At 39.9% G+C, this 12,376-nt stretch overlaps 1 protein-coding gene across 1 annotated transcript; it reads left to right on the forward strand.

Moving 5' to 3' along the window:
• Positions 1 to 1,056: 1,056 nt before the first annotated feature.
• LOC139740260 (receptor-type tyrosine-protein phosphatase H-like) lies at positions 1,057 to 11,610 on the forward strand (the record flags this gene model as incomplete). The annotated part of the gene is made up of 12 exons (XM_071650842.1): positions 1,057 to 1,282; positions 3,181 to 3,251; positions 3,891 to 3,984; positions 4,887 to 5,180; positions 5,650 to 5,731; positions 6,508 to 6,598; positions 7,183 to 7,250; positions 8,355 to 8,489; positions 9,020 to 9,142; positions 10,065 to 10,213; positions 10,875 to 11,019; positions 11,557 to 11,610. Coding segments are annotated over 12 exons (1,532 nt in total), but the record flags the coding sequence as incomplete, so codon positions are not given.
• Positions 11,611 to 12,376: the final 766 nt, after the last annotated feature.

Genomic DNA, 12,376 nt, shown 5'->3' on the forward strand with positions numbered 1-12,376 from the left:
ATACACTGCATGGAAAAGACTTGCCAAACTCTGCGAACTAGTAAGTTAGAATTCAACATTTTTGAAGTGGTTAAGTCCATCGCGCTAGATTTCTGACGAGTGGTCCCCTAGATTTCTGACGAGTGGTCCCCTTGCGATAATGGATTGGCTCTCTACAGTATTCGTAAGTAGACGTGGACGTGCGTAAACAAGCTTAGCCAGTATGGTCTGTTCGGTAAGCCGTGACATGGTATACTAGTACTGAAATGTTCGTATCATCAAGGCAAGGGATTCATTTTGGAAGGTAATATTTTCGCGTGTTGTTAATTTCGCGAATAACTCCCGACTCGCGAAATTCGCGAAAATAAAACCCCCGCGAAATATATAGAGTATACAGTATGTGTGCTAGAAAACGAAGATAAACGTGCATTGCATTTAAGTCACCTTTCTTTTTTTTTGGGGGGGGGGGGTCAGAGTTCATGCTTTAAGGGAGTGACTTAGGTGTTGAGTTTTGTGTCTACCACAAAAAAAGTGATATGATAGTGATAACCAATTTATGTTGTGAAAAAAAAATACACACAGTTAGCATTAGGAGAAGCCTGGATATATCAAATTATGTGTATACATGTAGGAAGATAGAACACTTTCGTGTTCCCTACCAGAAAGACAGTTACCTCGCAGTTTTCTCACGAACTCGTTTGCATTTTTAGTACGTGTAGTTTGTAAAAATTTGATCAAGCTTGATTAGACAGAAAAATTAAAACTACAATTGTAGAAATTGAATACACATTGCTAACTACCAACCCAGGTCGTATCAAGACCTTGAAATTTTGATTAATTTTCTTTCTTGCAATCAGGGTTTCCTTGAAGAAATTGATCCTTGTATTCAGCTTGTATGATCAACCAGTCGGGGGGGGGGGGGGGGGGGGGGGGGGGGGAACAGCAAAACAGAATGTTGACTGGAGAACTCTGGCTAGAGACTTGTAATGCTGTAATGGCAGAGAGCCCAAAATTTCAACAGGCTTGATTGCAAAAAATCTCCATGAGAATTCTCTCTCTCTCCACTTCCTTTCCCAGCATTGACCTCCGTGGCCAGGCGTCAAACGTCCAATGAGCTGACCTGGGCCGAAGCGAGAAGGTCACGCCCTGTGCCCCAATACCAAACCACACCCACCGACTACTACCCCTTCAGTAGCAATGCGCAAGAACAAGTGACGTACACCGTAGGGTCAGACGGCTCCTGCGATCCCAATGACCTGACAGAATACTGCAATGGCGCCCTCTATCCAAGCACTGCGTACAGGTATGTGACATTTGTTGTTGTTTTTTCTCTCTTCTCTTCTCTTTTTTTTTTCCTCCTGTTGCCCATTTTGAAAACCATGTCAATATACTAGTTTTACAGAAAATGGGAGTTTTTTGTAAGAAATGGGAGTGTGTGGTTAACACCCAGACAATGGTCCTGAACAGTGGACAGGATTTGAATGCTCTACTACATATTCATGAGAAATTCCACTTTCATATCAAATTTGACCAAATTCTGGAACTTAACTTTAAAATTAATCATGGACTTAACGAAACAGATTCATGCTCTCATATTCAAATTATCTCCAACTAAATTGTAGGCTATTCAGCTATTACTCATATCAATGATAGTGTTATCTGATGTATATTTTTGGAACTATTAGTTTGTGAACTATTAAGGATCAAAAGTGGGAAATGTTATTTGTAACACCTAGTGCTTGCTGCAGAGATGACTTTTTATGCCTCCGCCACGAAGTGGTGCCGGAGGCATTATGTTTTCGGGTTGTCCGTCCGTCCGTACGTCCGCTTTCGTTTACACGATAACTTGAGTATTATTTACTGGAATTTTACCAAACTTGGTCCAAGTATGAAGTATGATGGGGCAATTATTTGATTAGATTTTGGGTGAAATCGGCTAAAGGTCAAAGGTCAAGGTCAAATCATGAAATTGTATCCGTTTACGCGATAACTCAAGACTGGGTGGAGCAAATTTCACCAAACTTTGTTGGAGGATGATGTATGATGGGACAATTACTTGATTAGTTTTTCAGTGAAATCGGATAGAGGTCAAAGGTCAAAGATCAAGGTCAAATCCTAAAATTTATCTGTTTAAGTGATAACTCAAAACTGGATGAAGCAGCTTTCACCAAACTTGGTCCAAGGATGATGTATGATGGGAAAATTAGTTGAGTAGATTTTAGTGACATTGGCAAGAGGTCAAAGGTCAAAAGGTCAAGGTCAAATGCTACAAATGTTGCAATTTCCCCCATATCTATGCAATGCCCGAAGGTATTTTCTTGAAACTTGGTGTGGACATGTACTACTGCGTAAAGATTCTCCAGAGAGAGTTTCATGTCATAAGGTCAAAGGTCAAAAGGTCAAAGGTTAGGTGAAAATGTTGCAATATTACTTTTCTCGCAAATGGTTTGATGTATCTTCGTGGAACTTGGTACATATGCATGTACTGTCTGGCAGGGATTATCTAGGGAATTTAGGGGTCATGGGTCAATAGTCAGGGTTCAAAGTCAAGGTCAACTCCTCAAAATTATACTATTTCCCTCATATACTAGTATGTGCAATGCTTGCATTATTAGTTTCAAAACTTAATACATGCATTACCTAATGGAGATTCTGCGGGAAATTTCCAGCCAGAAGGTCAAAGGTCAAAGGTTAAGGGTCAAAGGCCAGGTTTCAATGCCCCCCCCCCAAAAAAAAAAAAAAAAAAAAAAATCTATTGTGTACCGTCATCACACTCTTTCTTCGTACCTTGGAAATTACTCAATGCATAAACTTCCCCAAAATTCCCCAAATATGTGTACCTGCACTCTTAGAAAATTATAGCAAACCCAGTTCAAAACATTTCTGTCAAACCTGTCATTTCAATATTTTGCCAGTTATGTGAAACTATCATGGATCACACATTGTGAAGACATTGTACTATACGCCTATTGGGAGAATCATGCATTATGGCGGAGGCATCAGTCGCCATGGCGACATTTCTAGTTTTTTTACAATGAATACAATTCACTGCCATCAAAATCAATAATCAAAAGTCTTCAGATTTCCTCCATCAAAATTTCTCGGTGAGGTTACCTGGAGTGCACAGAGATTTGATGCATTGACTGTGTATTTCTTCCATACAAATGCAACATGTTTCTTTGGATCTGTTTTTCACTGCAGTTTCATACTGAGGGCGTACGGAGAAGATGGCAAGTTTGCAGACACACCAGCCAGTGATGTGTTCAGAACCCGTAAGTCTTGACATTCTAACATGGCATTCAGTCAGGTTTTTGCACTGATTATTGTATAAGCTGTTATTTTTGCTTCGGTTACTGTATAAGCTGTTATTTTTGCAAGGGTTTGATTTTCAAGAATTTCGCGAATCACCGTTGGACATGGATTTAACAACACGTGAAAATGTTGTTGTGAACTAGGTATTACTATACTGCACGTATGATACCATCTGTGTTTATTCACGTAAACCTCTCACCGAAATGTCTGTGATCTTCTCATGTGCAAAAATATCTGTACATGAAAATAACAGCTTTTGCAGTATGTGTATCTTGTATGTTTGCGTGCTGGTTGTAAGCATGCTGATAGTTTCTACAATGTACATGATAATGTTTGTACTTTCTCTTTAGCAATGACTGGAAGAAGCTTCCATTGATTGTATTTGCCGTAATCTATTCAAGTTGAGAAGTTTTGTGAATGGGTCATTTTGGCAAAAAATTTGCTTTCACATTGCAGACTGTATCATGACTGGCTTCTCTGAAAAACTGCCCAGTTGATATTTGTGTGTTGATTGTCTGGTGCTGGTGATATTGTCTGTTTTAATCTTTGATGTGAATATCTGGATCTGATCGTGTTTGCATCTCTTTTCCCCCTCCCAGAAACTGATTTTGGAATCTTCTACATACCAGCTATCATCCTTGGGCTCATTGTAGCTGTTCTTCTCATCATTTTCATGGCCATTGGCATGGGATGGTGAGTCTATGTTGAACTTTAGCTCAGAAATAACAATTGATTTTCAATTAAAAATTCAAGTATTGTATTAAAATACACTGGAGATTGTTCTTTATGGTTGTGGGATTTATTTGTCAGGGGTAAAGTTTGTCAAGCATTTTAGAAAAATTGATAGCAGTAGGATATGATATAAGAAGAATCAGAAATAGTAGTAGTAGTAGTAATAGTAGAAGTAGTAATGGTAGTAGTAGTAGTAGTAGCAACTACATTGTAGTAGGAGTAGTAGTAGTAGTAGTAGGAGCAGTAGTAGTAGTAGTAGTAGTAGTAGTAGTAGTAGTAGGAGCAGTAGTTGTAGTAGCAACTAGTAGGAGTAGTAGTAGTAGTAGTAGTAGTAGAAGTAGAAGTATTAGCAGTAGTAGTAGTAGGAGGAGCAGTAGTAGTAGTAGTAGTACTAGTAGTAGTAGGAGCAGTAGTACCGGTACTTGACCAGACAAGTACTATTGCCACTATGACAGTTGCTGCTATTTCTGCTGCTATGAATACTTGAATCTATATCTGTGGCTGCTACTAATACTCATACTACTTTTACTTTCACTACTCCTCTTGTGCTTCTTTGTTGCCATCTTTTGCTTCTTCTTCTTTTTCTGCTCCTTCTTTTCCATTTCCTTCTTCTCCTCCTCCTTCTGTTTCTCCATCTTCATCTCAAGGACATGGGTTTGAACCATGGATTTGAACCCTGAATCTATTCACCCTCTTTACCATGAGAAATCTAAAAGCCGTAGAATCTGTGTATTTGTCAAGTGTACCATTGTCACTTGACAGGATTTATAAGCCATTCCAATCATTCTATCAATGACTAGTGTAGAGGCATGTAAATTTTAATGTAATTACTAACATACTGTAATCCTCTCCTAACTTTGCAGCTGTGGCAGACCAGGAGACGCTCTCTACGATGATGAGAACAGCGTCAGCTATCCACCGGAGTATATGGATAGGTATGGCAACGGTCACAGCAACGGTTACGGCAACGGTTATACCAACGGCCAGATCAAACGGAGGCTGATCGATGTGCCCTACGGCAAGAACGAGTTTGAGATGGAGAGTCCCTTGCAAGGGGAGGAGAATCCCTACACCATGCCACCCCACCCCACCCTCCCACCACAGGCCGCAGTGTCTGCCGACGTCCATCGGCCAGAACCTGAACCCCAACTCACAAAGTACGTTTCTACGGTAGCGGTTATCACCATGTTGTAAGACGCCCATGCATGCAAATCCGTTTCCCTTTATCTGTGGCATAGATACTTCACAAAATGGTTGATAATATTTGTTTATTGTTATTGTTTTTTGGCTTTATTTTCTGTCAGTGATTGTAGACCCTATAGATGTTAAATGTTATCATGCTTTCTAGTTTCTTGTCATCATGCAGTGATGAAATCAGGAGATATATCTCCCTGGCCACTTAAGGATGTATATTAATCTTTTTTTTTTTCTGTCAATTGAGGGACAGTCTGAAAAGTGGAATAGTATTAAAAAATACTATTTTTTTTTTAAAAAGTAACTAAAGACTCCAAACTTTCATTCCACCACGTTTATTCTGCTGAAGTTACTGCTGTAGATACGATGTAGATCTGGACGGATACATGCTAACTGTCTCTTCTTTTTTTTTTTTTTCTTTGGTCCTTTCAGCCCTGTAAAGATTGGTTCCTTCGCTCAACATGTTGCCAACCTGTCGGACAAGAACAACTCTGGCTTCAGTGAAGAATACAATGTAAGTTGATCTCCTGCCCCCTTTGCCCCTTCCCCCAAAAGAAAAATGATAAATCTACATTTGCTTAATTATGATGATATGTTGTGAATCATATAAACGACTACGCATGGTTTAAAGGCACTATATACATGTAAGACTTACTTGTTACATCATATCAGTTGTGTTTGTATTTGTTTCCCTCAACTTACACATGCAATTGTGTGAATAACAGTGTTTATGGTGATGAAGTGCATTGTAGACCCCTCGGTCATACTGTCAAGAGTAAATTTGTGTTTTGTAAACTATCTACAATATTACAGCGCAGAAAATGCCTTCAGGTTAAACTCATTCTGCAGCAACATCACAGGCAAAACACTGATTGTGAACAGATCAATCGTCAAAACCTGCTCTAAACGAAATAAGTAGTCATCGCAAGTTTGTATTGCTTGAAATAGAAGCAATTCTTATTCTTATGTACAACTGCTGTGTTGTGATAAACTGAAAGCAGTGTAGCCATCTAAATAGATATTTGTGTAATCATAAAAGTAACTTTGTCGAGTCGTTTTTCTCTCAAATGCTCCGTCCAGTTTGTGAATTACTATACAGATACATATTACAGGTTTAATCATAATATTTCAGTCACATGGAGGTTGGAACCTCTGTTTCCTCTTGAGATTAAGACTGGAACCATAGATAGAGCTAAAGGATTGAAGTGTCCATCTGCCCCTAAAGAGACAGAGCTGTTTCTTTCCTCTGTTCTTCTCACAATGTTTGCACCTGTTTGTTTTTGCAAAAAGAATCTGCTGGCCATCGGAGGCACCAGAGCCATGACGGTCGCACGGCAGGAGAACAACGCCACCAAAAACAGATATCGCAACATCCTTCCATGTAAGTACTTGCCCATCTTGTATTCTCAGTTCCCTAGGCTTCTGCAGGAGCCTCTTCAAAGTTGCCAAGTCTATGTTAGAATCTGCTGGGATAGCATAAAAGTGGAGCATCTGTTTCGTCAGTGCAGTCATGTAACTCCTATCGGGCCTTCAGAAAAGAACTCAATTTTTGGATAGCGTGATGTCTTTTAAGAACAAACTGCCTCAAGCTAAACCACAGGCAAGCAGCTCCCTCCTTAACCTTCCCTCAGTCCTCTCCTTCCAACGTCCAAACCCTCTGGTCTTCCATCTTTTCTCCTACCCCATCTGCCTTCCCCCTAAGATTCGCATATTTGTTTGTTTTTCCCCTTGTAATTAAGGCCTTGAACAGTGGAGTGATTTCCTGGGTCAACATGGGTCTCTGATTACTGTATATTGATGCTACCATTATTTGTTTTTATATTACATGTACTTCGCCTTATTAAACCATGATCTCTTCTTGACAATTGTTTTGTGTTTTTACAATTTTCATCTGTACTAAACTTATTTAAGTGATGTACTGAATTTAGCTGACACTTTTCTTTCATTTATTTTTTGTTTCTTCAGTTGACTACACAAGAGTGAAGCTGGCAGGAGTGGTTGGCAATGATTACATCAATGCAAACTTCATCAAGGTGAGTTTATTTGGGGTTGTTGATGCATTGAAGTAAAGTAAAACTCCAAATCATTATGATTCCGCAGTGCTATATAATAGGGAATATAGCATATTTTAAATATTTTCTGCAGTATTCAGGTAAATTCTAAACTACATATTCATTTCAGAGGGCTCCATCTGGACATTCCTGATGATGGAACTATATACAAAGTAATTACAAACTTTTAACCCGTGTCATATATTAAAACAAATGCGAGGGGGAAGTATATTATCATTGGGACCCTATCATCAATATAAAGCAGCCAAGAGGTAATTTGTTGAATGTGCAGTTACATCAGCAATCTTTCTGATCTCAGCCACTATAGTGTAGATAAAAACCAAAACAGTCGATAGAGATTGCATACCAGGATGATTGTTTGTGTGTTTTTTCGTCACCAAACATTAAAATGTTGTGCAGTGATGCTGTATATCGTTGCTGGATATGACTAATGGATATAAATATACTTTGGGTGTTGATTGCCAAGTACAGTCAAACCTGTCTATAGCGGCCACCCAAGGGATACGGAAAAAGTGGCCGTTATAGACAGGTGGCCGCTATAGACAGGTAATCCAACTTTGTGTGCATTGCCTACATGTACATGTATCATCGTTGTATATACACGTACATTTATGTGTGTACGTATGCACACGTGTGTATCATGCATAGAACAATGCCGGTGTTTATGAAATTGTTGCACAGTACACTAGATGTAGCATGTGCACAGTCATGAATTAGTGCATTATTGTGACTGAATAAGTGATGAATGCAACGGTGGCGATCACTGAATATTGCCCAGAAATGACTGGCACGGCTAAAAAGCAGAAAAACACCCTGAATTATCAGCTCGGCTACGGCTCCATCGGGTTTTTGGCCGCTATAGACAGGTTAAAATCTACCGCGGGAAACAAAATTTGTGGCCGCTGGCCGCGTTAGACAGGTGGCCGCTATACACAGGGTCTTTAACATGGCTTTTCTCTTGGGGGGATTTTTCAGTGGCCGCTATAGACAGGTGGCCGCTATAGAGAGGTGGCCGCTAAGGCAGGTTTGACTGTACACATATTTCTCTTCTCTGCATGTGGTCAGGATCAGAGTGGTAATAAGAAGTACATCGCCACCCAAGGACCCATGCCGCAGACTATCGAAGACTTCTGGGAGATGGTGTGGGAGAACCAGGCGGGAACCATCGTCATGATGTCAGCACTAGTGGAGGGTGGAAAGGTAAGAAGGAAGAGGGCTGGCAGGTACAGTCAACCTCCCTCATTCGAGTCGAATAATCACCTAAGTCTTAGATCTTCTCAAGTCCTCGTCCCTTTATATTTTATGGATTTTAATCCCTCGTAAGTCGAAGCTATTTTTTCAGTCCAAATAGATTCAACTTAAGCAAGGTTGACTGTAGCACATCCCTCTTTAAGTCAGATAAACTAAACCCTTCGGGGGGGCTGTCAGTAATAACAGTGCCGTTTAAAATCTGACAGTTCCCCCCCCCCCCCCCCCCCCCCAAACTGAAAAAATAAAAGGGGTGAGGAGGATGAGGTGTCAATCAGTTAATTGCAGACTCAAAGTGCATGAAATGCAAATGCATACATTCCATTTATTTGAAGCTCTGTTTAATTTATGTTCTTGTTCACCCCCACACACACACCCATACCCTTTTTCTTTCAGGTTTTCTTGCTTTTTATTTTTAGGAGAATGCTTTTACCAGCATTACATTGTAATCTTTCTTGGCATGTTTTTTTTTTTTCTGACAGACCAAGTGTGAGCGTTACTGGCCAGCCAACGAAGAGCCCCTCCAGTACGGCAACACAACAGTGAGCCTGGTCAACAGTAACCAGTCAGATTACTTCATCCAGAGGACTCTCAAGCTGGAGAAGGTAAGAGAAATTCACAACCAGAGAATCGTTCATTTTACCTTTGCCTTTGCACTTCTTTCATCACCTCCATATTTCACCATCTTCTCTTACCACATTCTATCAAAAGCAAGCGTGTATTTTCAATATTTTGTAATAAATACAGTCAAACCTCTCGTAGCGACCACCAGTCTATAGCGGTCCAATGCACAGTAATGACATGAATTGAAATCGACCGATCGACCGATCCATCCATCCATCCATCCATCCATCCATCCATCCATCCATCCATCCATCCATCCATCCATCCATCCATCAATCAATCAATCAATCGATGGATCGATTGATCAATCAATCAATCAATCAATCAATCTGTAACCACACTCTAAATTCTGCAGGTCTATCAGACCAACTCACACTGTTATTGGTAGGCATGAAACTTTGATATAGAATTAGACTTGGACCACGTCTGCCATGGTCAATGACAAATTTGGTGACTGCTCATCAAGATTTGTGAGATGAGAGAGCAATTAAAAGAGAGTCGATCATCATCCCTTGGCATTACTCTCTCTCAAAAAAAAAGAAATGTGGCTCAGTCAAAAGTCTGCAAAGCCTATACTTTGTAAAGCTTGCACATGTTCCTCAACAGAGATCAGCACAATTGTAGTCATGATCAATAGTTTTATTGTTTCTTTGTTTGTTTTGTTTTTGTTTGTTTGTTTGTGTGTTTGTTTGTTTGTTGGGGGGTTAGGTACTTGTTTGTTTGTTTGTTTGTTTACCATCAATGATGTCTCATCATAGAGATATGTAGATTCCAGAACTCATTTCCTTTCCCCTCTCCCCCTGCCATTTTGTTTTTTGATGTTTTAGTCACCAATGTATTTGACTTTTTATTTCTATTTATCATTATTATAATTATTATTATATTTTTTGCATTTGTCTGCAGGAGGGGTCAGAGAGGACTGTGGTCCACTACCAATTCACAGCCTGGACCGACCACGGGGTACCAGAAACCACAGAGCCACTACTGGACCTGATCCGCAAAGTCCAGGCGTCCAGTGCAGAGGACCATGGACCTGTTGTCGTCCACTGCAGGTATGTGATCGCTTAATTTGCTTCTCTTATTCAAAAATATATCTCTCTCTGATCTTCTCTATTCTTTCAAATATGATTACCGGGGGATAGTAGCACAGTACAGTAGTTCATGTTTTGTATACACTAAAGCTGTAAGAGTTTAGGGTGTAGATATCAAAGAATAGAAGGACATCATGAAAAAGACTCACAATCTCCATACAGACCTGCTAGCATGGGGATACCATGGAGTGGGAAGGCTGACCCGGCTGGGATAAATTTGAGAATCCCTCTAACAGATTGTGTATTTGCTTTATCACTGATCTCTATGTAAGTACACACACAGCTGAAGAATCTCGTCTGGAGTTGACCGTTACCAATAAGTGTACGCTTCGATGCACATATTGGCTGACCAGTGCTATTGATGGTTTTTTAACGTACCCTGGTGGGCAGTGAATGAATGGGGACACCAATGATGCTACCAAGTCTTGTAATAACTCATTGAGGATGGACTGACTTTTGCTACAACATGCATTTCCCATAGACACCTGCCAGAGTATACTCAGGAGTAGTCTTCAACAGGTTAAGCTTAAAATGGGATATGGGACAGTGGCAAGCACATGACACCTGCTAGTGAATCATCAGTAGTGTAGCTTTAACTTATTTTACTTCCATCCTCACTCAGTGCTGGGGTAGGCCGCACGGGAACATTCATTGCTGCCGACATCCTCTCCCGGAAGATTGAGCGCTCGAACCTCTCGGACTACATTGACGTCTACAACACCGTGGCCACCCTGAGGGAGCAGAGAGCCCTCATGGTCCAGACTCAGGTAAGGTCAAAATTCATGTGCCCTTTGAGCAACCCTAAAAAATTAGGTTCCTGTCATAAGCTGCTGGTATGTTGTATATTGTAGAGGTAGGTAATTTAGACCTCTTCTCAGAATGATAAAACTGGAAACTTCTTTATGATGGAGGGTGAATACAACACTTTAGATTCCAAATGAATTTATGTGGACCCTGAAAGAATTCCTTCCATTATTCTCTGTATAAAAGGGGAACATATTCTTGAGTGACGTGGGGTCAGTCATTTACTTCTTTTTAAAAAAGATCTGAAGTGTATTACCTTAAGATTTCATGCACAATGTTAGGAGACACTACTCTTCAACCATGCAAAATTTCTGACGTTTGCAAAAGGGATATATGACCTTTACGCTTGGCGGAAACCTGTAAAGTATCAGTACTGATGAGAAGTTTCAGTCTAAAACTTGTTTGACATATACAGTAAATGCAGTAAACATTATTTGCTAAATATGCTCGACGGAAAATCTAATATAGATCTTGTCTTTTCCCTCTCTTTTTCTCCTCAGTACCAGTATATCTATCTGCACCGCGTCACACAAGCTGCCATCGAGGGGCAGTAGCAAGGAAACGCGAGATTATTAACATTGACTAGGGTCCGGCAACAACCAGAGCACATTTTTGATGACTTGACAAATAAAATACTTGACATAGTTTGGTCAACAATACTGCATCATGCATCTCTTTACTGGATCACACAATGAACAATTTGCTGATTGAGTATTTATACAATAATTTATGTTTAACTTTGAAGTATGGGGACATACATGACAGATGAGACGTTTCAGTCTAAAACTTGTTTCCGTTGAATGGAATAAGATTCTTTGAGTCGATGTAATTACACTTGTACAATAAAGATACATCAACTAATTTTGAATTCAAGGTGTAATCTCTATGCATGTAATTTGTATTTGATATACAAGATATTATCTTCAAAGTCTTCCTACTATTGAGTACATTCCACCCTATGTTGATTATAGGTGACTATGTGAGGAATAGATATATTGTATTGCAAAGAAACATTGAGATTCTAGTGAATTAAAGTGTGTACAATGATGATAACCTTTATCAAGGATTTCAGAGAAATTGAAAGTGTAGTGTACATTTGTAAATGTGCATCCCATAGTAAACATGTATGCCCCTCTTTGGAAAGAACCACTTGATATCTATGCAGATTCCTGTGGAAGCCGGGTAGCATTACTCAATGTGAATCAATGTGTTCTCCAAGGCGCGGCAAACTTACCCAGTGCATTCCCTTTACAACAATCACAGTTCTTCAACTTTGATGCGCATTACTCAGCATGCATTGCATTTATTCTCATAAAAAGA

Source organism: Diadema antillarum, unplaced genomic scaffold, assembly GCF_040938485.1.
Source record: "Diadema antillarum isolate AM-2024a unplaced genomic scaffold, OU_Dant_1.0 seq00000845_RagTag, whole genome shotgun sequence".
Classification (NCBI taxonomy): domain Eukaryota; kingdom Metazoa; phylum Echinodermata; class Echinoidea; order Diadematoida; family Diadematidae; genus Diadema; species Diadema antillarum.